This window comes from Geospiza fortis, unplaced genomic scaffold (genome assembly GCF_000277835.1).
Source record: "Geospiza fortis unplaced genomic scaffold, GeoFor_1.0 scaffold258, whole genome shotgun sequence".
NCBI classification, from domain to species: Eukaryota; Metazoa; Chordata; class Aves; order Passeriformes; family Thraupidae; genus Geospiza; species Geospiza fortis.
In genome coordinates, this window is record NW_005054602.1 from 6,398 (window position 1) to 32,424 (window position 26,027).

Genomic DNA, 26,027 nt, shown 5'->3' on the forward strand with positions numbered 1-26,027 from the left:
TCCATGCCATCTCACTCCTATCTTCCCCTCAATGTACAGTCTTCCTCCTTGACATTTTTCCCCTGATTTTGGACAGATATTGATCTGTGAGGTTAGTTTTGGCATGTTTTCATCCTTTCCAGTTCAACTCATGTCATCCTGGCCTATTTTCTTGTGGTCACAAAATTTCCCAATTTTCTTACTTTTTTTTTTTTTAGAATTGCATTTCCTTTGATCATATTTCCTTTTCAGCATGTTTGTAAAGTTTTTTTTTTCTGTTTTCAAGATTCCTTTTTCTCTCCTGATAGAAGAATTTCCTTTCAGGAAAGGAAACAAAATCTTTTGATTTCAATGAAGATCAATTTGGCAATCCTTAGTTCATATCCCTGCACTTCATGGCATCCCATTCCTTTTGAGACCTTTCACTTCGGCAAAGCTTTGGGTTTTTTTCCATCAAAAAGGCATGGGATGCCATGAAGTGCAGGGATATGGACCAAAGCTTGCCAAATTGATCCTCATTGAAATCTTGAAAACACAAAATAAAGACTTACAAACACTCTGGAAAGAACATATGATCAAATACAATACAATACAATTGAGAAAGAAAAAAGAAAATTGGTAAATTTTGTGACTACAAGAAGATGGACTGGGATTAAATCAGTTGCAGTGGAAAGGACTGAAATACACCAAAACTAACCTCACAGACTGCAAAATCAGGGGAAAAAAGTCAAGGAGGAAGACAGAACATTGAGGGAATCATATGAATCAAATATCATGGATACTGGGGGAAAAAAAAATCTTTGCTGACCTGAAAATCATCAAAAGGCATGGGATACCATTAATTGCAGGGATATGGACCAAAGCTTGCTAAATTGATCCTCATTGAAATTGCACAATTTCATTTCCTTTCCTGACAGGAAATTCTTCCGTTCAGGAAAGGAAATAAAATCTTGAAAACAGAAAAGAAAACCTTACAAACACTCTGGAACAGAGATATGATCAAAGGAAATGCAATTGAAAAAAAGAAACTTTGGCAATTTAGTGACTACAAGGTACTGGTCTGGGAGGAAATGAGGTGCAGTGAAAAGGATGAAAACATGCTAAAACTAACCTCACAGATGTTGTAGCACAGCGTTCCTGGCCATGTAATAATTAGCATTGACTTCATGATTCCAGATGGCTGATCAATCACTTTATTATACTATGCTTCTTAAGAGACCCATTACCCTTACAGATAGTGTGATACAGACAGACATGATCGGTCCTTTAAACTCAATCATCATTGGCCAATTAAGAAATCACCCTTTGGTAAACAAATCTGCATAACACATTTCACATGTTCACCACAACAGGTGCAGCAAGTGAAGATAAGAATTGTTTATCATTCTTTTCTCTGATCTACTCACAGCCTTTCTCAGCACGATGCCTGGGAAAGTTGCGTGCTGCTCTCTGTAGCCAGATGTTGCAAAATCAGGGGAAAAAATCAAGGAGGAAGACAGAACATTGAGGGGAAGATATGAATGAAATGGCATGGATATTGAAAAAAAATTTTAAATTTCACCAAAATGAAAATCATCAAAAGGCATGAAGTGCAGGGATATGGACCAAAGCTTGCCAAATTGATTCTCATTGAAATTGCAAGATTTCATTTCCTTTCCTGAAAGTGGTATCTGGAGTTACAGATCATGCAGCATATCAAGTGTATATCTCAAAAAGTACATGGAACACAGAATATTCCATTTGTTCAAAATGACCTTTTCCAGTTGCTGGGGCACTATTCTTTTCTATGAACAACATTGCCAAACTTGCAGCTTACAACAATCACAGCAAAGTGAAAGAAGTCCTCCGGACCACAGGAAGAGAGGACATTTCAGCACAAGGCTGATGCAGGGTGGGGGAAGAAAGCAGTATTCCGCCTCATGAACTAAAAAAGTGGGTACCCTTAAGTGGGTCTTTTTTCTTTCCACTGTGGAAAGAAAAAACCCTCCCCTCAACCTTTTGTTATTCCACTCCTCACTCTGTTTCAGTACACAGACATGCCTGGAAGTACTGAAATGCAACAGGGATAAAATGCTAGCCACTCTTTTTCTTTACTAAATTTCAACTGAATTAGTTTAATTTTGGGGTAACTGATATATTAATTCCCTCAGCCCAGCCGTCACTGCCTGGACGGCTGGAACTGATCAAGTAATTTTGTTTCCTCCTCTGCATTCACTCTCTTTAAATATTTGCAGACAAGGAACCTGGCTAGCCTCTGTTTGGATTCCTTATGTCACCGGTTTCATTCCTTAAAAATTCCCTCTTCCCTTCCCCACACCTTCTGTCTAAATTTACCTAGAGGTAGTCATCAAACCTGCTCCTTTGCAAACAAAGTTACTGTTTACCCAACTAGACACGTGGTGGCTCTGCTGGGGAATCCCAGCCATTACACAGGATGACAGCAGAGAGAAGCTGTGCTCCATGGAAAATATTTCTTCCTTCAGTTCCTAAACCTTCAAAGGCAGCCACCTTGCCAGGGAGGTATGGATCCCTGTGTCAGTGCAAAATGGGGTTGCTAGGGTAGAAATGGGGCTTTTCTTCTACAAGAACAGGAACCCCTATTTCCTAAGGTCTATAAAGCCTTTTGCACCCAAGGCTTTCTTTGTTTTCTGCCTGTAAACTTTTTATATGCAGGAAACACCACCAGAAGACTGTATATATGATGGATAATCTCTCACTAGCTGAGACCACATCCTGTTTTTATAGATGGGGACATTTTAGTGACTTCTGCCCAAGGTGACACTGAAGAGGGGTAGCAGGGCTTAGCAGCTTCGCTCCTATCTGGTGAAACAATTTCCCATTTTTGGCCTAGGTCATGCTCCTGGGTTGTATCCTTGCCCTCTCCAAGTGGCCAGCCCTAGCTCTCTCAGCTTCAAGTCTCTTGTTGCAAATAAATTAAATAATAAATTCATACTGCTTTGAGAGTACCAAAGAGAGGGTCTTTCTAAGAAAACTTTTCATTAAAGCCAGAAGTGGGTTTCATTTTCCCTAGCTTTAAAACTCCATGGCATCTCCATAGCCACGTAAACTGTAGCAATAGATATCTAGCTCCAGGTTTTGCAGCTGTACGACCCTCCAACAGCATAGAGTCCAATTTCAGAAGGAGGGAAGGAGTTTTGAACTATCTTCACCTGAATTTTTAAAGGACTGATCCTTAAACCTCACTTTCAGCACTCAGAATGCACACTGTTTCTTTCCATCTCTTAGCAGGTGTGCCTGCAAAAAGTTCTCCCTGGCTTCTTGCTAAAAGAGTATTTTAAAAAGGGACAGCAAAAAGAGCAAATACCATGGGAGTAGCAGCAGCAGTACCCATGATCCCAGCCTTTGTGTAGGATGGCTGTGGCTCCCTCCCATCTCCCTGGTACATATTGGCTCCACCTGAGCCTGCTGCCTGCCCATATTTACCTCCTGTCTTTGCCCTGGATGCAAAGGCAGAGCTCCAGCCCATGCTGGGAGGGTGGACAGCATGTCCAGGGTCACAGTGAGACTCTGACAAGAATAAGCAGCACCGGATGGTCTTGGATCCAACAGGAATGCTGTCAAGTATTTGAAGCAGGACTGTGAAGCCCTGAAGCAGCAGTCCCTGAAGACTGGCACACTGTTGAAGGATGAAGAGTTCCCAGCCTGTCCTTCTGCTCTAGGCTACCAGGACCTGGGACCATATTCCTTCAAAACTCGGGGGATAATCTGGAAGTGCCCCACAGTAAGAGTGCTCTCTTATTTCACTGGGTTCAAACCTAACCAAAGCCCAGCTGAACATCCAGGTTAAATCACTGGTGAGCTGAATATCCACTGTTCCTTTAGGTCTTTTTCTCTTAATTCTATCTTGCTTTACTTCCATGGCAGAAGCAAAGTTGGACAGGGGGTGGGAAGAGGAATCACCGTCTTCTAAGCCCATTATAAAGCAGGGAATCCTATAACTGCTTCACGGGCACCTGCTTCTTGGCAACTCACTTCCTTCCTGTCCATCCCAACTCCAGAGAGCTACAAGTCCAGAGTGCAATTCAGAGGTGGATGCAAAAGCTCCACCAGACCATGGGCCACCCTAGAAGCCACTATCATTTGTAACAGCACCCACACTGAGGTCTTGCCACTATGCCGCTCAGGAAATCAGGCTAATACCTAAATAAAATCCTCTGCCTCACTTCAAGCTGCCTGTAACAGTTAAATAGCAAATGACTGGAAATGTTATTACCTAAATACATATATCCTAGAAATGGCCTGTGATTCTAAGAAAGTAATTTTTATCAGCAAAGATTAGATGATGATTTTTTTTAAAAGTTACAATCTGGGCTTCAGAGATTTTTCTGCACTCTCATTTTTCAGTCATTTATTTCTGTCCCCATTTACTTCTCCCTTGCCATTTTGCAACATCAAGAATTATTTTTTAAAAATGGGAATTCTTCCCCCCCAAATTAATTACCTTCATCTGGTGGAGGAAAGGAGAATGAGAAAAACAGAAAATGCCAAGGCTTTGGACTTTGTTATTTTTTTCACCGGCTAAGTGAGAAACAGAAACTTGCAGTTTTAGTAACTCCAGGTTTAATAACCCTGGCAACCCCATTTATCCATCAGCACCTCACTCTGGCACCTGAATGTTACCTCAACAAATACCATAGATGTGTTTTTGGCTTTGCCTATCCTTGGGGAAGATCAACCTTAGAAAACTCATTAAATTAGACTTTGGTTTCTCATACAAGAACAGTGCGGAGCCTGCTGCAGGCAGACACACAGCCACAAGCATAGCGGGGTAAGGAATAAATGAGAGCTGAGATCCAACAGGGTTAAATGTCCCAGCCCTGCCTGCCAGAGACCAGCCTGTGGGATCCCTGAGGGGAAACTCAGCTGTGTGAAAGGTGCATGTGGCACTTGGGAGCGGCTCAGGAAGGACAGGTGTCTGGGTGAGTAATAAGTCATATGCATCTGACTGACACCGGGTGCAGCACTTTTGAAGGAGAAGAGAAAAAATTGCACAAAATTACGCAAAACCTTCTTCTGTGTGGTGGGTAACATACTGCTGGGCCCCTCTCCACTGGACAGTAGCAAAAGCATGTAACTGAGATGATTCCTGTTGGAGCAAAGATTCACAAACTGGCTCTCCATCATATACAAGAAGTCCTGGGTTGTCTCTGTCTCTCCCTGGGATGCTCAGAGCTGACAACTGCTGCTCTTGAGGAGAGCCAATGACTGCCTAAACTGTCTTCAACTCTGCTTGCCAAGTTAGGCTTCCTATAAACCGTTCCTTGCTGCCATCCAGAAGCTCATGGAAAATTCTCAGAAAAACAGAAAAGGCTTTTGTCTCTAGAGAGACAATAACGACTTCCTAATATAGGCCATGAGTTACTGGAGAGCTCAGAGTTAGGATAGGAGTGACAGTCATTGCCATTACCCATTTGGCTGGCCCCAAAGGGCCAGGAAGAAAGGGGAGTTGTTGCTAATAAAAGCATTTGTGTGGTTGGCCTCCCAGGAAGCAGGGTCAGGGTGGGGGAACATCCTCCACACTTTTGGCACTGGAAACTCAACATAGTTCCAGTGGCACAGGCAGCAGCTAGATTCACAAACTCATTTGTGCTGCTTGAACCAAAGTCTCAGCAAGATGAAATAAGAAGTAAACACTGAGGTGAATTTTCACCTCTGTCTCCACTGTAGCAAAAATATCTCAGTAGTATCAGTGACAATGCCTAGTAGCAAAGAGTGTCAGGATTTGCCTCAAAAAATACATGCAACCATCAATTTAAAAAAGACATTTTTTCCTGGGACCATGTTAATCAGACAGAAGAGAAAGGGTATATTTTTAAAGAAATGTTCAAAGTGCTTAATAGTTGTTGAATATTGAAACAAGGAACAAGAAAAGGGAACTTTTCAGGGCAGAAAGGGTGATGCAAACTTTGAAATCGTGTCTTTTCAGGAGTTATGTGCCAACCCGCAGTTTATAATTGGAGGAGCTACCCAAACAGATGTCTGCCAAGGAGAGCTGTGTATGTATAGTGCTTCTGAATTTTGGTTTGGAAGAAGAAAAAGAAATGAAGCTTCATTTAAAAACTTCTGATACATGAACCATATTATTGGCTATCTCCCAGACATAGTATGGAGAGACAGATACCCAAGAAGAGGACTCACATACCAGCACTGCTGCTTGAGACAGAGTATATGTGGGCTTATAAGGGCTATGTCAAAATTGGAAGACACCAGACTGTCTCCTGGAGGAAGTAACTATGTGGAACAGAAAACTGTTTTGCTTTTGACCTCTTAAGACAGAGGTAGGTGCCAGCCTAATCATGGGAGCACTTGCCCTGAAGCAAGAGTGGGATTTATGCCAATGCCAGCAAGAGCAGCTCCAAAGACTCAGGGGACAAGGAACACCAGGGAAGTTTTCTGCTGTAGCCTAGTCCTTAGGTGCTTTTATTTGGGAGGCAGAGCAAGTTCCTGCCTCGGTTTCACACAAAACAAATACACAACAACCAAGGACCAGAGCAGGAACTGGTTTAGTAGAGGGGCTGGGTCTGTGATGTGCCATTTTGTGTCAAGCAGGATGGTCCAAGTATAAGTTAGAAGCAAGGACCACATTGGAAAGAAATGAACAGAGAATTTAAACTTTGTAATACCATCCACAGCAAACAAATTGTTCTGAGTCCTTCATGCTGAACCCTCCTTTCTGCTTGAACTGCATTCATGTAGAGCTGTGAGCAGCGACAGGAGCAACCAGGAACCACCCACACAGACAAAAAGGCAGTCCTGCTCAGCTCCTGATGAATCAGGGCCTGATGTAGAGGAAGTATCTCTCAGGCAGCACTCATCCTCTCCCAGACATCCATCATAAAAAACCTTCCTTACCCATTTTTCTGCAGTGCTTGCCTTTGGCTAAACAGAGCTGCTGTGCAAGTGGCCAGAAGGGAGCTGTAAGGGGACTTTATTCCCCCTCAGAGTAGCTGCTGCAGCAGCTGCCTTCCCTGCCTGCCTCACTGATAAGATCCAGCTACAGAGGACAGCAGCAAGAAACCCTTGACTGCTTGGAGAGGCGAGAAGGCTGAAACTCTTGTAATGAGAATTTGATAGATTAGACACAGAGAAATCAGCCTTTTTCTCTCCTGGGCTGCTAACTGCAGTACTCCCGACCTCACTGGTCTTCCAGCACATCCATTGTGCAAATGAGATTGAAACAATTTCTGCAAGTCGTTGGTGATAAATAACACCAGTGCTGCTCTTGTAAACACAGCACTATTAAAGCAATTGCTAAAAAATTCCCTGGTGTGTGGGCTTGTGTTCCAAATGCAAAAAATGAGATGCCCAATCATATAGTCACTCCAGGATATTTATTTGGTGGATGCTAGAGCAGAGTATGGGGAAATCACTTACTGTATTTCAGGAAAATGGCTCAAACAAGTAGTAAAAGCAACATTTCTTGTCATCTCCTATTTGGAAAGTTTCTATAATGGCATAAAAAATTTAAGAAGATACACCTGAAGTAAAACCTCATTTTCCCAGACAGTTTACAAGCTATAGGACTGAAAAATTTTATCTATTCTTTAACTAGAAGAGGCCAGTGCATTGTGTTTAGCCTAGAAACTGAATGTAAATACCCTGAGTCCTTTTCTGTTTCTGTCATCTGCTGAATCTTTCTGTGGAGTCCCAGTCCCTTGTGCCAAATGGGCTATCATTAGAGATCAGTGCCAAAATTCATCACATAGTGGTATCAACAGAACTGGACCTCAAAACCTGGACCCCACCATCTGGGGATGGTGCCTTGCTCTGGGTTTTCCCAAGACATCTTTTGGCAGGCAGTAACCCAAAGGCTGGTCGTGAAAACAATCCCAAACCTAGAAGAAAAGCCCCAAAATCAGATTCTGCTGTTATGAGGAGTTTCTTTCTCTCTCTCTCTCTCTCTCTCTCTCTCTCTCCCCCTCTCCCTATCTCACACACACACACACACACACACACACACACACAAAAAAAAAAAAAAAAGAAAAAAAAAAAAGAAAGATAATCCAATTTGTTAAGCTGCAGGCATGGCACTTTCTTTCTACCCTTCAGGTATTTGCTTTACATCTCTGAGCCATACTAAGCTTTTTTGGTATTTGATCCCATACCTTGAATATCAAAGTCCTCATTACTAAAACCCTCATGTAAAACACTTCTATTGAAACAGACCCTGATTACATATTTACGTAAGCCACGAATGTGACTGGGTAACACATCCTTTAGGGAAATAGAGCCTATTTTTAATAATATTCTCTAACATGTCTCTTTTCTTTTAAAAATAACTGCAGGTCTGGGTTTATGTGAACAAAAGGAGCAAGAAAACCCACAGTTGAACTCATTCCATTAAACTTATTTCTTTGACAACAGCATAAGCTAGATGAATATCAGCTTGGGAAGTTTGATAGGGACTTGAAAGTCTTGAAATATTTTAAACATTCTTTGAACCATATCTTTTTGATAGCCTAGTAACAACTTGAAATGTAATCACACAGTCTTAGTTATTAAAGGTGACTTATGAAGTTTTCTTGCTGCTATCTGAATAACTTAACCCAAGGACTGTTTGCTGACTTCTTAAGAAGTGAGTGGCATAAATTTAATCTAAATAATATAAAATCTACTGAAACCCCCTTAGTTTAATATTAGCTTTCCAGAGCCACACTATTTATATTGATGAATTGCCTTTTGTTCTGAATGCCCAGAGGCCACTCCAGGCACAGCAGCTTCCTGGGCCTGGGCTGGGAGCTGGAGGAGCTCCCTGAAGCCAAGGCAAATGCACCAGTTTACACCAGCCCAGGAGCCCACCCCACATGGGCTTTGTGCATGTCTTTGTCCTACAGGCAGATTTGGGGAGACTAGAGGTATTCTGGAGAACAAACCAAAGCCAGATAGCTCTGAGATAGATCTGATACCTGTTGAGGGAGACTTTGAAGTGGTTGTAGGCATGAGAGAACTTGATAATACTGGGCTTGTTCACTTATTTTGCTGTAGACATTAATACATGGCCCTTCTGACATTCAGTCCCATGGGTGCAGGGATATTGGAGATCCTGGTTCTAGCAAATATATCTCATTGATATGTAAAATACATTTTCTAACAACTCAGAGACCCTAAGGAGAAGAAAGCCTGCTCCTTTGCTGGATTCTTCTTTGCCTTTCTGTACGAAGCTGCAGCACAAAATTAACTTCCATAGAAAACCTAAGAAAGTCTTTAAAACTCTCAAAGCAGAAGCAATCTGCATTGCCATAAATTATAAGCTAGTGGGTCAGTGATTCCTTGTTGTCTGGTGTGATGCCGCAGGTACTGCAAGCTCTGAACAAGGGCTTCCAGCAGAGACTAAAGCTGAGAGTCAGAGCTGCTTGGCAATCCAGGAAGCCGCAGCATTGTTTTTGGATCCTTTCTGAACACCAGGCATTGCTGAAACAGCAACAAGCCAGAACAGGCTCAGGACAGAAATGCCTCTGTGCTGTCCAGTTGCATCCTGGAACCAGACACTTGGACATTTGGCTGAAACTCACCATCTCAAGGTCAAAGGAGGGTTTAGATGCTTTGTGTCTAGACACTTTGATGGTAGCTAAACAGAAAGTGAGCACAGCACTGGAACAACTGAAACGAATCAAATTTCTCATTTATTTTACAGCCTCTGCAAGTGGAGCATTCTTGGGTAAACATCATCAATACGGAGGAGTCACTGAGCTGCTAGGTCACCAAGGATTTGTTATTCGCTGCAGCAGTTTGATTATCTCTGTAAACCAGGGGCTGCCTCGGTAGCACGGAGAACCCAAGCCAACTCAGGACATCTGTGAGCAGCGAGGGATCCTATTTCAAGTGCACTAACAGTCAAAATAATTCTCCAAGATCACGTGTCTACATATATATATATACATATATGCACACACACACACACACATACACATGCAAAGCAGTTAGGCATGGCTAGGCTTCATTTTTCCACCACAAACTCAAGTTCAGGATTGCTTAAATTTTTAAAAAAAACCCAAAAAAACAACAGCAAAACCCCCACCAATTAATATTTCACTTTACTACCATTTGAAAAGACTTCAGATCCAGAAATCAAGCTGGCTTCTTTATAAGACATTCTGCAGCAGCAGTAAACGCTGTAATTGGCATTTGTCTGAAACTTTTGTTAATGAAATATGAGACTGAACAGAAGCAGAAATGCATTCTAATTAATTGGTCAATTGGCCTCTTTTCTTCTCTCCCCAAAAAAATTCCCTTTTTAGGAATGGAATAAAATAGTTTTGTCACAGTGTGAAAGATGACTTATAACCTGCAGCTGAATCAGAACAAGTCTGAGGGCCTACATAAGGTGCCTTTCTGGGGATCATGTGCTCTTGTGCTGTCCTGTAGTCACAACCACAAACTAAATTGTGAAACTCCCTACTGGCAAAATGATGTTAAACTTTGAAAAAGGGAACAGGAAGTACCAATTTATACTCTTTTACAGCTAGTCATATATTATCCAGTAGGACTGAGAAAGCTTATTAATAGACCAGGATCCCATTATGGTGTACAAGAATATAAGAGGCCAACTGCACACTTTAGGCCCTGTCATGAAAGCTCCTTGATATGGACAGATTCCTACATCCTTTGAAAGTAAATATCACAGGATCCTGAATGTCATGCATCTCTGCTATCCAAAGATTCCCCCAAACCATCAACATTCAGAAATATTTCCATTTTTGTCAAGTTACTAACCAATTCCCAGTTGGTTCCTTTTGGTTGGCACAAGTTAAGTCAAAGATATAAGGCCCCAAACAGTAAGATTTGGAGATGGGACTCTGCAGTTCTCAAGAGAGGCATGGCTGCTTTTAAGGCCAAGTCCGCCACTGCAATTCTTCCAACACAGTTCTTCCCAAACATCTGTAAAGGAGTGTTTCCTGGTGTAACCACCTGAGCTGGCTGGGTTAGGGTTAGGGTTAGGGTTAGGGTTAGGGTTAGGGTGTGGGTTTTTGTTTTGTTTGTTGTTTGTTGTTTTGTTTTGTTTGGAACACGTGAAATAATCAACAGTTACAGTGTGTATATAAAATTGATGGAGGAGCTAGAAAGAAAATAGGAACAGATTTAAATAATGTTGAATGGGGCCTGCTCACTGGTGAGATTCTGCTCATGGGGCTCTGGGGGGTTATACAGATTTTTTAAACTGAGCTGAACCATCAGGCAACATGAGCCCAAACCAAGCTCTGCTGCTGACAGGTATTGAGAGTCAATTCAGGCTGGTGTGGTTCCTTCTGCTTCCTCCCTTTCCCTCCCTGCTTTGCCTTTATTTCCTTGCCTGTGGAGCCAGAGTGCTGGGATTTAGTCAAATTGCTTTGACTGGAGGTTAGGCTCAGGTGGGAGCAGTGTGGATTCACCCTGCTAAATGAGCTGTTCTGGTGAGGACAGAAGTTTTAGAACACATACCTAGCCTTTCCACCAGCCTTTTCACCTTTGAGTGTTTTGGTGTGAATTATCATCTCTCCTCTCAGGAATGCAGCAAATCCTGAAGTAAACATTTCTAGCTTTGAAGCCAAAATTTAGCACAAGCACATTTCACGCATTTCCTAGTATTTGCAGAAGGGATTAGCACTATTGAGTGTTTCCCCTTTAGATGAATTCTACTTACATGCATTTTTACTGGCATATTGTTTTGGGATTTTTTTCTTAAGATTTGAGCCTAGAGATAGTTCAGAGTATCCTATCTCCATGCTGGCTTTCTGGCTGTCCACCATGTAAACTCAGTTTACATGTCCAGACAGTTTTTGATGCTATGTACAACAAGATGCTATTAATATTTCCTATCAGCAAAATTTAATATAGCTTGAAGAAGCCTGCTGAATGATCCACAGAGCTGGGAGGAGTTTGTCTTTATTACAAAGGAGAGCAATCCAGCACAGGAGTAATCCTACAGTGGCTTATGCAGGGGGAAGTGATAACAGGCGAAGGGCTAGGAGGATAGTAGCATGGAGCTATTTTGGGCACACCAGCCTTCATCATCTTTTCCTTTCTTCTTTCCCTCTGTTCTGGCAGTGTGGGGAGTGGGTGGATGTAGTGGTGGATGATAGGCTGCCCACTAAGAACAGAAAGCTGCTCTTCGTGCACTCAGAGGAGGGCAACAAGTTCTGGAGCATGCTGCTGGAGAAGGCCTACGCCAAGTATGGGGCTGGGCAGGAGCCGTACCCCTGGCTGTGCCCCTGGTGGTGGCCCAGCCCAGGGGTGTCAGTCACAACACCCTTCATTCTAAGGCAGCCTCCCTCCCACTCAGCATCTACAGTTCCCTCTGGGTCCATAAAGGGTGTTGCCAACTGTATTTCAAGAGGCTTGAATTTTCTTGCCCCAGGTTACATTGATGAACAAGCAAATTAAGAGATACTAAATTATAACCCCTTCTTTCTGTGGTACCTTGTGCTTGCAGGAGGAGATGAACCCTTGTCCCTCTTATCCTTGTCCCTCTTATCCTTTCTCCCCCAGGCTGAATAGCTCTTTTGAAGCTCTAGCAGGAGGCTCCATTGTGGAGGGCTTTGAGGAATTTACTGGAGGCATCTCTGAGTCCTATGAGTTGTGAAGGGCTCCTTCAAGCCTCTACCAAATCATCCAGAAGGCCCTGGGAGCTGAGTCACTGCTTGCCTACTCCATTGATGTAAGAGGCTGACAAGGCCTTACTCTCCCTGCTCTTCTTCTCAGGGCTCTGTCCCACGCTGTGACAAAAGCCCAGACCAATGTAAGATATAGGTAGGAAGGTCTGATACAAGAGCAAACTGAATTAATTTGAGATCTTTATTGATTTCAGTATAAAAAATTTTGGACAAGGTTCTAAATGATCAATCCTCATCATGTTTCCCTGTTTACATGACAGCATGTGATAATACTTAGAGCTGTAAACAACTTGTTGGTCATCAGGAACTCCATTCTCTGAACATCATTTCTTATTCAAATTTTGTGTAATTTCAGCTCCAGACACTTGACTGCCAGAGACAAATTTGCTGAGACATTTGGTTGTAGCCTGTAGTCTGATTCTGGCTTTGGTTTTCAGTGGTAAAGATTACTGACAACTGTAATACAAACACTCTCAAGTTACATATGTTTGTACATGTTTTGAAAACTTCACACCTTTCACACCCTGTTTCATTATCTCATTTGCATTGTGGCATACAGAATTACCAGAGTTCCAATTTTGTTATACTGGATCTCGTCTGAGACAGGCTAGAGCTAAATTCATGTGAACATGTCTTAGCAGGTGACTGGGTCTGTCACCTGAGCTGAGAATTGTATTTAGATTTCACTGTATATTCTTGAATTTCTTCTGTGCTTGGACTGCATCTTAAGACTGCAGCTTTTGCTGTGGATCTCACCTCAATTTAATATACTTTGCATCAAGAATATTACACACCACTTTCGATACCTTCCCCCATATTAATTTGCTTATGAAAGCTCAGTTCGTACGCAATACATAATCATAAATGTGCATACTTTTATTGCTCCAGATAACTGCTACAGCTGAAATAGAAGCAATCACAAGTCTGAAGCTGGTAAATGGATATGCTTACTCTATCACTGGAGCAGAGGAGGTAAGCCAGCCTCTCTGGGACCATCATGCAAACCAGCTTGGGGCTGCAACACTGTAGTCCCTTCAACTTTCTGATGTCTTTCAGTGACTGACCATAAAAATGTTCCGAACTTACATACACTGATACAGAAAAAGGTAGTACCTGTAACACTCAGTCAGGTCAGAAGCTCTGTACAGGTAGTGATGTGGAGCACACTGTGCAGTCTGCCACTTGTACGGTACCAAGAGGCTTGGGTAAAAAGTGTAAAGGTGGGCCAAGCTGTTACCAAAATTCAGGGTACAGAAAGGAGGAGCAGGAGAGGAGGCAGCCATTCCCCACATGTTTGTATTGTGTGAGGTGGGAGCGAGCACTTTCCCAGTCAGATCTGACGGGAAAAAAGTAAAAGCCTTTTTGATGAACCCTGCTGTGAGTCTCATCTTAAGAGCGAGCCCCAGGTATTCCTGCTCCTCTGAAGCTGGAATCATTACATAGATGTCCACAATGCCAGATAACCTCCTTCCAACCTTGCAATGTTGTGCAATGTTTCCTGCTTTTAAGGATGTAGATATTCTGCTGGTTTGTAGCTGATGATTTTCCTTGCAGGTTGCTGTCATTATATGAAATGGTGAGTGCTGCAGCTAATGGCTCACTTGGTGCCACAGCATAATGTAAAATAAGGGTGAAAGGCATCTAGGTGTATTTTAACTATTGCAAATTGTAGTGGACTGCATCACTCAAGTACAAATCATATATTATCCTATCTGAAAAGCAATTGGTCTCTGATGATTGGAATAATGGAAGTGCTCAGGCTCTGTTTGTTGTGGATCTTTTAGGTATATTACCGAGGACAGCCAGAGAAACTAGTGAGGCTTAGGAATCCCTGGGGTGAAGTAGAATGGACTGGATCTTGGAGTGATTAAGTAGGTTTTTATAAGCTCCTGCTTCTCTCTCTTTGGTGTATTCTGGAATCTATTAAAAATTAAATTGGGACAATGCAGTTAATCCAATCACAAAGTGTATTTAGGAGAGATACTAAATCAGTTGGAACAAAACACTATTAATTTATTACCAAGGTTGAATATTGATCCATTCTTTCCAGCGGGCATTAATACCTGCCTCAGGAGGAGCTTTCACATCAGAGAGAACAGCCCTTGGTTTGACTCTGAGCAGCCCAATGCAAGCCACATCCTTATCATTGTGCAAGACAGTTTTTCTCAAATTGATCCTATCAATGAGTTCCAGGACCTAAGTAAAATATACAAACTAGTCCTGTTCCTGGGAGTTAAAGCAGGGATAAACCATTATACCTCTGCTTTGATTCTGAGGTTGCTCAGCTCTAAATCACACCAGAATTTGGTACCTATCTGAGAATCTTGAAAAAGTTGAGATGCTGACTAAGATAAGGACACAAAGTTTCAAAATCTCTCAGAAACTGTCTGGGCTTCAGCTATCTTGGGAGTGTGGTAGTGACAACAACTCTTTTGTTTTTATACTTAGCATGGCATAAATTTTACTGTCATTTGAACCACAATATATTTTTTCATGCAGCATTTGAGATTTCAGTTTCCTATTCTGATTGACTGTAGCATGGGTGCTGATGTATTATAATTAAGGATAGAGATAACATTACAATTAATTTTACTTTTATCAGAGCTGCTTTGCTAAGCCCCAAGGTAAGGTACCTCAGGCACACACATAGCCATATCCTGGTTTTGTCACACCTGTTTTACCATGGGGCAACCTTGCTGAGGCAGGTGTAGCACTGCATTTTCACATGGGAGTAGATCAGAGCAGAATCCATCCTGAGCACATTAATATCAGAATGGCAAGGGAGCAATGCTGTTTTCTGCAGTGAATTTTCTGATTTCGCCTTTTTGCTTTCCTGTTCCTTCATGACCCTCAATAATGGAGGTTGTATCATTTTCCTAGGGAGGATATCAGGCGCCCCAATAAATCTTAAAATGTGGAAGCTCTGACTGACTTTCAGACTGTGAATTTCCTAATCCAGCCAGTCTGTTTGTACCTTCTGGCACCTGGCAGGGGAGATTCAGTTCAAGACTTAGTTGCAAATACTGTTGCAGTCTAATTCCAGCCTGGCACAGTCAGGTTGCAGGGTGTGCTTGTAGGGAGAATTGTAAGGGGGCACAGTATTCGCCAATGAGTTGCAGCTGTGTTAACACCTGTAAGTGATTAAGGGCAAGGGACATAAAAAGGTGGAGTCAGCCAAAGAGTCAGACGAGTGTAAGGAGAGCCAGGAGAAGGCTACTGCAAAGACCAGGAACCCCAGGAGAGAAGAGAAGAATCCCAGGACCCCAGGAGAGGGTGAGGACCAGGAGAGTCCCAGAGATGGCTGCTGCAAGGACCAGGTGAGTCCCAGGAGAAGATGGTGAGTTCCCCCAGAAGGGATGAATAATATCAGAAGAAGATTGACCCCAGGAGAGAGTTGGAGAAGCTTTGGACATGCTGGGGCTCTGTGGCAGTCTGGCAGCAGTATCCTTCTTTGGATCGCTGCTGGGTTAGCTGCAGATGCTTCTGGCTGGGTGCTTCACGAAAAGCCCCTGGAGGGGATGGGCTCTGTTGTTGTAGTATTTGTTGTAATGTTTACTGTAATGTATTAGTATTTGTTGTAATGTTTACTGTAATGTATTAGTATTTGTTGTAATGTTTACTGTAATGTATTAGTATTTGTTGTAATGTTTACTGTAATGTATTAGTATTTGTTGTAATGTTTACTGTAATGTATTAGTATTTGTTGTAATGTTTACTGTAATGTATTAGTATTTGTTGTAATGTTTACTGTAATGTATTAGTATTTGTTGTAATGTTTACTGTAATGTATTAGTATTTGTTGTAATGTTTACTGTAATGTATTAGTATTTGTTGTAATGTTTACTGTAATGTATTAGTATTTGTTGTAATGTTTACTGTAATGTATTAGTATTTGTTGTAATGTTTACTGTAATGTATTAGTATTTGTTGTAATGTTTACTGTAATGTATTAGTATTTGTTGTAATGTTTACTGTAATGTATTAGTATTTGTTGTAATGTTTACTGTAATGTATTAGTATTTGTTGTAATGTTTACTGTAATGTATTAGTATTAGTGTGAAGTGTGTAGGGTTACTGTGACCCACTGGGATGGAGTGGGGGAGGCAGTGTTGGTGAACCTGAGAGTGGCAGGTGGAAGCCACAAGGAGGGCCGGACCTGATTATCTCCAATTAAGACACCTGGAAGTAGGTGAGCCACCAACAAGCAATAATGGGACATTTGAGGGCTTTGTTTTGGGACATTTGAGGTGTTTACTTTGCGTTATGACTGCCTTGACAAGTAGAGATAGATACTGGTGTAATGTAACTGGTATAATGTATTACTGTAATGCATAAGTATAGTTGTATAATATATTACTGTATATGTATAAGTATTGTTGTGTAATGTATTACTGTATATGTATGTGAGTTGTTGTGAATGTGTCTAATACAACATGTGCTGTCATTTGGAGGGGCACAAGATCTATTTGTTGAAGAAATATATACTCCTTTATCAGCCCAAGATAGCATCTAACTCAGATCTCACTGTAGAATAAAATGCAAGAGCTGAACAGTGTGCTTTTGTGCTTTGTCTGCAATGGTCCTGAGTGGAATTATGTTGATACCAAATAAAAACAGGCTCTGGATAAACAAGTAGATGATGGAGAGTTTTGGTGAGAATTGTTCATTTAGCCTACTCTTTTGGATGTTTTATGTGCCTTAAGCAATCTTTTCAATTGGATGGAGAAAAATTGGCAGCACTGAGGGGTTTAATAATGGCATGCATGCATTGTTCACCTCTTCTTTATCTCCTTTTGTATTCAAATATTACCTTTTATTAGAGCTTGCATAACTCAGCACTAATCCAAAATATAGAGACCAGATGATAATAAAATCAATGAGGTGGCAAGAACGAGCCTCAGCTACTCTACATTTTGACATTTGTTTTTTTGCCTAAATGCTACACACTAATGAAAAAGTTCAGATTACCAGCTTGGGAAGAGTCTGTTTATTCAGACCTAATAGAAAGCCTGTCCTAACCCTGATCTGATTATATATGAATCAGTGCTGAACTGATGTCACTCTGTCCTAGCCTGGAAAGATAAATGGCCGCTGTCCTCCAGTGCAATCAGCTGCATGGGCCATCAGGCATTAGGAAATGAGAGCAGACTTCTGCTAGCAGCATGGAGCAATCAAGGTCTGTCCTCATGCAAACATACCAGGAATGGTAGAAACAAACATCAATGATAGGAATGAAGAAAAACACCAAACTGTGACTGTTCTCCTACAGAGTGCTGCTTTCACAAGGGCCAGATCTTACTCCCTTAAAATGGGATCTCCTCACACAAATTGTTTCACCGGTTCCAGTGAATTTGTTTATGAAGCATGATCCATGGGGTAGTGCCCACAGCTGGAGAATGACAGGAAATGGTTTGTCTGAGCCCAAAATGTGTAATAGCCATTGACAGAGGCTGTCTTCAGAAGATACAGATCGTTCAGGCAGTGGGCAATTTTGTTTCCCAAAAGCCAGTTCCAAGTTTCAGGATTCAATTAAATGCAGCATTGGACAGCTCTGTAACACTGTTGGGCGAAGTGTCCAGCCTCAGCCACCTCATCTGTTGCAGGCTGATGGACTAACCTGTCAATTTGTGTGCCACTTGTGTGATGGCATTTTCAGATTTCCAAAGGCAGTTTAGCTGCCTTGAGATCTGCAATTTGACTCCTGACATACTGACAAGCCACAAGGTCAACAAATGGGACCTGACTCTGTTTAATGCACAGTGGAGATGGGGTTCATCTGCTGGGGGCTGCCAGAACTACCAAGGTAAGGACCCAACCAAATGGGCCTTTAGTGAAATACCAAACAAAACATTCAAAAACTGCTTGTGGACTGGAGGGGGCTTTGGTGGGGAAAAAGGAGCTTGGAAGTGCAACAATATCTGTGGGGTTTGGACAGTAATAAAAAGCCTAGGAGTTTAAATGAACATCTAATTCACACTTATTTCCTTGTGGGGGATTACCAGCCCACCAAGCAGTTAATATGTGGCAATATTAATTTTTTTTTCTCTGTCTGCTTTTCCTGCTTATATGGCTTTTACTACTGGCTGGAGTAATCCTCTGAAGAGTTGGGTAGGCCAGGAAAGTGTCACAGTTCAGTGGCATTGTTATTTCTAACTCGTCTTCATGTTAGACCCCTGGAAAGGCTGTCTGGCATTTGGTCCTCTTGCAACAATAACAGCCTCAGCCAAGGACATTTCCTGGAGATACAAGACTGTCTGGAATTAACAGTATCAGCTCCTTGTTGGTATTTAGTCCCAGGAAATACCCTGGTGCTTTGATTTCTCATGGCTCCAGTTGATACTCAGCACAGCTGTGAAAACATAAACACATACAACTCAATGGAAAGAATTGGAAAAACTCCAGGCAAAAGTTCTTCCAGGGAGATATTCTCTGTAGATATAGTGACAACCATCTTGATTGCGATGACAATTACAATGACAGCAAAGCCTCCTCATTTTTGTCTTCTGTTGGGAATTCTTAGCAACATACTGGACCAATCCCCAGTTTAAAATCCGGTTGGATGAACCAGATGATGACCATGAAGGGAGTTTGAATGAGCTGTGCTGTACCATTCTGATGGGCTTGATGCAGAAGAACCACAGGAGACAGAAGAGAATGGGAGAAGGTCTGGTTAGTATTGGTTATTTGCTCTATCAGGTAAAATTTTTCATCATTTTAAAGACTGTATTCCTTGTCCTGTTAAGCTGGAAAAAATTAGCAGTGTGCTACATCTTGGCATTCAGGACTACACTTCAATAAGATCTGGATTTTGCAAAATGATTCAATTATTTCTCTTGTTTCTTCCTGGCCTAACATGGGAAGACTCGGATAAATTGAGGCTCAGTTGTTTCCCATTTCAACTGGATGGCAGTGTAACTTATTGAGCCAGTAATTTAGTAACAGTCTCATTGAGAATCTTTTTTTACAAAATCTGAATGGGGGCAGGCTCATGGTGCCTGGCAATACCAGATAAGTGTTTCTGATTACAGCCTATCATTAGCCCTCAGTTTTCACTTTCTTTTTTGTTATTATTTCTCCCTTGTATTTCAAACTTTTTTTTAATCCATTGTCTGCCATATGCTACTGTTCTGATTCAGTAAATTTGGGGGTTTGTTTTCCCTCATTTTCCCAGTGTTTCTAAAAATATAACGTAAGGAAAAAACCTACAGTGTAATCTCTAATTTCTGTGGTGTGAGGGGAGAGAAACAAGTGTAAAAATTTTCAACCAGTATCATCATGACCGATATCATATGTGAAGAAAAGCAATTAAACGCTGTACAGACTTCACTGGATGAAGATCACTAGCCAGCCCAGGTGGAGCAGATGGGAACAGCTGACTTTTGCTAATAGATCTTGTGTGGTTTGGCTCAAAATTACAGAAGGTTTTCCCTAGTGCCCAAGTGCCTGCATGCACACGCTGAGCACATTTCTGAGCTGCCTTCTCTGTGGTACCAGGTACCCTCACCTATCAGCATCCTAAATTTGTGCATTATGGACATCTGTCTGCTCCCATCACTGGATACAACAGTGGAGAACTCTTTGTGCTTTACATCTATTCCATCCCATCTGTGTCCTCTGTGGGCCTTACCCACAGTAAGGTAGACTTGGTGACTCCTAAGTCACTTAAGTGACTTTAAGGTGTTAATTTTTTGGAAAAACCTGGCTGCTAAGTCATCTCAGGTATGCTATGACCCAGCTATGATCCCAGCTCCCTTGAATCACACACTAGGTTTACTTCATCGCATTTGATGTTGTGACTGGGGAGCTCCAGTTAGGACTGCAGAGATGATGACCTAAAGCAGATCTCTCTGCAGGAGAAGGTGAAAAGATGTGTGTTGAAGTCTGTCTACCTGCTCTGCAGAGCTTTTGTAAGTCATGTAGCTGCCTGCTGACAACAACTGTGTGTCCATCACCCAGCTCCTGCCCTTGCTGCCCCAGTGTGCTGGTTATAGGCAACAAAAGACCCTGAAGTCTCAAGGGGCCACTCAGGCTTCAGAAATGTTGTATGAATGATGTTTGTAAAAGTTCTTTTGGGAATTGGGAGGACAGTCTCTTTGGCTCTCACTGAAATCTGTGTTCTCAAGACAACTCATTGCTTTTGGAAAATTTGCCTTATATTTGGAGGTACAAATTAACATAGCAATTCAGTTAATTTAGGAAGAGCCAAATATTGAAACTTGCTACTTGTTATAGTTGCCTCGCAACAATCTCATCATCCCCAGGCTGACTGCTAGTGACAGTAGCCTTATATTTTTATCCATATTCAGTAGCACTAGACTAGTGGAGTTTGGGTCTGCTGTAATAAATTCCCTGGTTTTAGTTAGCGAAGTAGCACTAACTTGCTGACTGTTCCTGACTGAACATTTAAAGACTTAAATGTTTCCAACCAATAGTATCATTCACAACACCACATCAGGGGAAAAGTAATTTGATATGCCATAGATTTCTCTGGATGAAGATACAGTTTTTCCTTTGGAACAACTCTAGGACAAGACAGAATTTCATGTGTATCTGATAGTATTATATGTGGTTGTAATTGAAATTTTTTTTCAAAAAGTGTCTGAAGGAGGCTTTATCTGATTTTTTTTTTCCTTCTGCTGCAGGTATATAGCAGCACTTTACCACTGTCTCTTTCTCTTCCTTCCGGATTCCTCAGGAGGTATGTAGTCTCTGCTGAAGACTTCCAGCCTCCACATGGGCACCTCCTCTTGCACGGGAGAATTTAGCTGCCACGATGACTTATTTCTTATGAATGATATCTCTTATGGAGAGCTTTGCCCTTGAATCACGGGACTAATATCTCAAGTTCTGAATAATCATTTTCAAGGGACTGGCACACAAGGATTTATTACAGATGTCTGACTCCCAGTCTTGATCTCATTTATACTTGTTGAAATTTGGCTTCCAGGAAGTTTGTACAACCGAGGTCAGAATTTGTCTGTTTAGTTCAGGTGATGGCAGAACAGGACCTCCGCACTCTAAAACTGCAAAAATGTAGCTAATATTGTTTAGAAGAAATGCCAAGCTCTGTGGATCTGTTCCTTTTACAGTTCTGAGCCAAGGCTCCTGGTAATGAACAAGCCCTGCTCAACTTTCCCTAATCCCCCCAAATGTCAATACTGAGTCAAAGAGACTTTTTATTACCGAAGAGAAAGACCCCAGGGGTGTCTGGCAGTAGGAATATCCTATACTCATTACTGAGGTCCAGCAGCCTATGCTGCTAAGTTTTCCTTGGCTTTTCAGCCCTTTTCCTCTCTCAGTAAATGAACATGTGGACACGTAGCAATTAACTGTTCTCTTTTAGCAGCCTTGCAAATGCAAAGGGAAAATTAACTTTATATATTGGGGAAGATATGGATCTGTCTTCTTAACCTATGCAGTCCCACTTAGCTTAATATTGAGTGAGGGGAAAAGATGGGGCAGTTGAGTAAATACCAAATTCAATCTTATTTCAGAACAAAAGAGGAAAAGCATGCATATTTTTCTACAGTTTACAACAGAAAACCTGAATGGTTATACAATGTTTGGTAAGATTTTTTTGTGTGCTCTGGTCTTAGACAGAAACCTTATCCCTAAATGATGCTTCCCATCCTGCATCAGCCACACATTTTTTTGTGTGTCACTGAATCATACTTTTTGAAAGACATCTTTGTGGACCAAAAGTTATGAATAGAGTTTTATAGCAGGGATGTTGTTCTTACACTACTGTTCCTTCTTATGTCAGTGTTTTATTTTATGAAATGTGCAATGTTTAACTTCCTACAGACTATATTGGTATTAAGGAAAATTTAAGCACTGTTTTCTACATCCTTAGTATTACTAATAAAAGTTGGGTAAATCACCTAATGTGGCCCCAAAAGTCTCACCCTTGTGACTACTTCTTTGTTCTTTTTACTACTTTTTTCTGTCTATTTAAAGAAATCAGAGACTAAAATTCCTATGCAATTAGGAGATTTATTCAATACCATTAATTGCTAAAAAAAATTCTGAAAATTAAATTTGTCCACAAGCTTGCAAAAAATGTTCAATGCATAGAAAATTTACAGTGTAGTAATTTGATCACATATGAGCACACATTTATGATACTTTTATTTATTTTATGGTACCAAGTGTAAAGAGGCATGTGAAAAGAGAATCTTTATAGAGGAAGATCCTTGCCCCTTCTAATCATCTGCCTCTTTCCCATGACAGAACCCTGGTGGTTTTCTTTTGTGCCATCATTCATGGATTTATTATTTTTTGCAATGAAAAGCTTGAGATGGCTTTGAAGCGCTGAAATTGAAATCAGGTGGCTGGTTTACCAGAGAGCTGCCAAAGAGCTTCTGACAAAACCATGTTCTCCACAGCTGGAAGCAGCACAGATGTGCATGTAGGCCATGCTTTCTTTGCAAGACACCAGCCAGCAGTCCGGACTGACCCCTGTGTGAACCTGCATGAGGTCTCCAGCCACATGACGCTGCTACAGGGACAGTACCGTATTATGCCCTCCACCTTTGAGCCCTACAAGAATGGGGAGTTCTGCCTGGGAGTTTTTGCTGAGACTCAGGCTACATCACAGTGAGTACCTTCCCTGACAACCCCCCTTCTGCTGGGGAGGCACACAAAGGAGAAGGTCACATGTTGCATCCATACCCTGGGCTTGATCTTTTGTCTTAACCAGCAAAATAGGCCCATTTCCACAATGCATTTTTTCCACAGGCTACCATAGTTACCACACATCTATGGTAGATAGCTCTTCAGAGTCATGGCTCTTCAGACATGTCCCCTAAGCACTTGGCTGGGAACAAGGTCCCTCAGCTCTGTGAAGGAGAAGTTCCCACAATGAAAGAGTGCAGGATTTGAGGCTATGATGATGATGAGATGGTTTTAAAAGGGGTGATATCAATAGCATCCATTGGATGAAAAAGCCAGAGTCTGGATGGAAGACAAGAACAGCAAGGTTGCATTTCCCATGGGAAATATCTTCAAAGAGTTGGGGCAGGCAGAGATGGGATGCAGAGCATGGGAAGCAGGAAACTTGGGGGCTTGTTCTGTGCATTTATTAATACCTTATAGTTAAATAGATTTTGGGGGTTTTGGTTTTTTTTTTTTGTTTTGGTTTGGGGTTTTTTTGCTAATTATTTTAATGGCAAGAATTTAAAGTAGACTCATAATTTCTGGTTTAACTGTTTTCTTTTTTTTTTTTCTAGGATGTTTTGGTTTTTTTTTTTTGTTTTGGTTTGGGGTTTTTTTGCTAATTATTTTAATGGCAAGAATTTAAAGTAGACTCATAATTTCTGGTTTAACTGTTTTCTTTTTTTTTTTTCTAGGATGATGGGTGATGAGGTGTCTGCAAAGCCATATGAGGTTAGACGAACTAACTGGGCAGAGTTTTCCTTCATAATGTGGAAGTAAACAGGGGCATGATTTTTATTTCTCATTCGAGCTGGGATTACAGAATGTTTTTGTGCTGAGGAGAAATATTTTTTGCCCATGGGGATTTTTTACATATGTCCATGTCTTAGTTTCACATTCATTTTTATGTACCCAGGCCATGTGGCACAGAGACTTCAACCTTGTAGACTGAACTGCAATATATTTGGTTGTCCTTACCTCCTGCATGGGTAGGAGAAGGTGGAAAGGGTACATTTCCATAGAAACAAATAGTCTTCCTGAAGTCTGGGAGAGACTGCAAAAGGCTTCCGAGGAGCTGCTGAATTGCTCTGGCCAAGTGCAGCAACATCTTTTCACTGTGGCTCTTTTCTAATGCTGTCTTGGTAACAGAAGAAAACTTTCTCATCAGCCTTAGGAAGTATTTGCTCCAAGCCAGCCCCTGGCTGGTCATGACTAAAGTAGTGTCTTTGTTTTGCCATTGCTGCAGAGCACATGCTCATTTTCTGTTGCTGTAAATAAGCCCCTGTACAGCATCTTTACAATATCCACAGCTCACTTTCTAGAACCTTGTTAACCACTCTCTTATCCATCCCCTTCCTCTAGCCTCATGTTAGATGATATAGATGATGAGTTCAAGACTCGATTCCAAAAGCTCTCTGGAGAGGTAAGTGGATTAAAGTGAACAAAAAAACCTGAGATCTCTCTGTTATGATTATACAAATATTTGACCTGCTAATTCCTTTTACTGTCTGTTCAAAAAACCAAGTATTTCTCCCCTTTTACTAATTCATAGCTTCAGTTCAGTTTATTTTACAATAGAGAAGATTTTCTAATTGTTCCTCTTATTGGTGCAAAATGTGATTTTTTTTTTTCCTTGGTAATGTAAGGCAGGGAATAACTTTGAAAATAGGGGCGATAGGAGTGAGGACTGTGAAAATATTATCCCAGGGTGAAATAAATTAACTGTGGAATTATCATATAATTCTGACAATTGCTTGGCTGGCCAATTCCTTCCTTTTTGTTTAGTCCCAGGAATCAAAAAACTGTCGGCTGGGCTTTTTCTCTACTTAATATATTTGAAAAACAGTACCTATAAAGTCCTGCTGTGTTAGCCTGTGGCTGTCATGTCAGGTTTCCCCTTAATGAACAGGTGGCCACTGTTACTGGAGAGGGAAAACATCTTTTTAGTTAGGAAGACCATTCTGAGTTTTGAGATGGCAATTTTAGTATTGTTTGGTTGTAGTTTCTGTAAGCCCTGAAAATCTCAAATGTTTTCCTGAAACTTTTTATTCAGTCAAACGTTGTAAAAAGTTGCCATTTACTTGGTCACGTCACCATAGCACCTAACAAACCACTTATTTCCTGGCTGAATGTCTAGGAAGTATGATTTGTTTTGAAGATCTTCTCCCTATGATATCTGAGGGTAAATGTGAAGGGTTTGAAAAAAATGAAGGGTTTACGGGTCTTAGATTTGGAAAGAAAATAGTCTCCGGATGTCTTTCTTCAAATAATTTTTTGTTAACACCTACAGTATGTTTTGTTTTCTGTCCAGGACTGTGAAGTGACTGCAACTGAACTTAAAGAGGATTCCAAACTGGGTTTTGGTGAAGAGTGAGTGACATTATGTACTTCCCATTGGATGGAGCTGAGAACAGGGTCTGTGCTAACAAAACCCAGTTCTGCCAGCTAGGGGTGATGAAAAATGGAGTTTTTGTCTGATCCCAGCTGAATTTCTCCTGACTTGTTGAAACTCTAAATATGGGGTGGGGTGGAAATAGTGCCTGGTGCTTCCCTTCCAAACATGGCCAGCAGATGTTCTGCAGAGACACAACATTCCCTGTACTTTTCTGGGAGGACCACCATGGGCAGTGTTATTATGCTGCTGCTGCATGACTTCTGTGGACAAATAGAGAGTTATCACCACCAAAACCAATAACATCCCCTCCCACTGTGGGGAAAAAAAAAGCCATATTAATCAACTGAAAGGACATAGTGGAAGAAATAGCAGAGCATTTGCTTTGCTAC

At 41.4% G+C, this 26,027-nt stretch overlaps 1 protein-coding gene across 1 annotated transcript in view; it reads left to right on the forward strand.

Moving 5' to 3' along the window:
- Window positions 1-3,484: 3,484 nt before the first annotated feature.
- The window catches only part of LOC102042041 (calpain-8), a 28,838-nt gene continuing 6,295 nt past the window's right edge, over window positions 3,485-26,027 (forward strand). Inside the window, 15 exon segments of the mRNA XM_005430123.1 lie at window positions 3,485-3,721; window positions 5,927-5,996; window positions 11,918-12,149; window positions 12,466-12,634; window positions 13,479-13,562; window positions 14,375-14,457; window positions 17,165-17,242; window positions 18,233-18,393; window positions 19,111-19,286; window positions 22,918-23,186; window positions 23,939-23,975; window positions 24,606-24,613; window positions 24,615-24,666; window positions 25,555-25,578; window positions 25,580-25,613. Coding sequence (XP_005430180.1) covers window positions 3,485-3,721; window positions 5,927-5,996; window positions 11,918-12,149; window positions 12,466-12,634; window positions 13,479-13,562; window positions 14,375-14,457; window positions 17,165-17,242; window positions 18,233-18,393; window positions 19,111-19,286; window positions 22,918-23,186; window positions 23,939-23,975; window positions 24,606-24,613; window positions 24,615-24,666; window positions 25,555-25,578; window positions 25,580-25,613 — 1,714 coding nt within the window.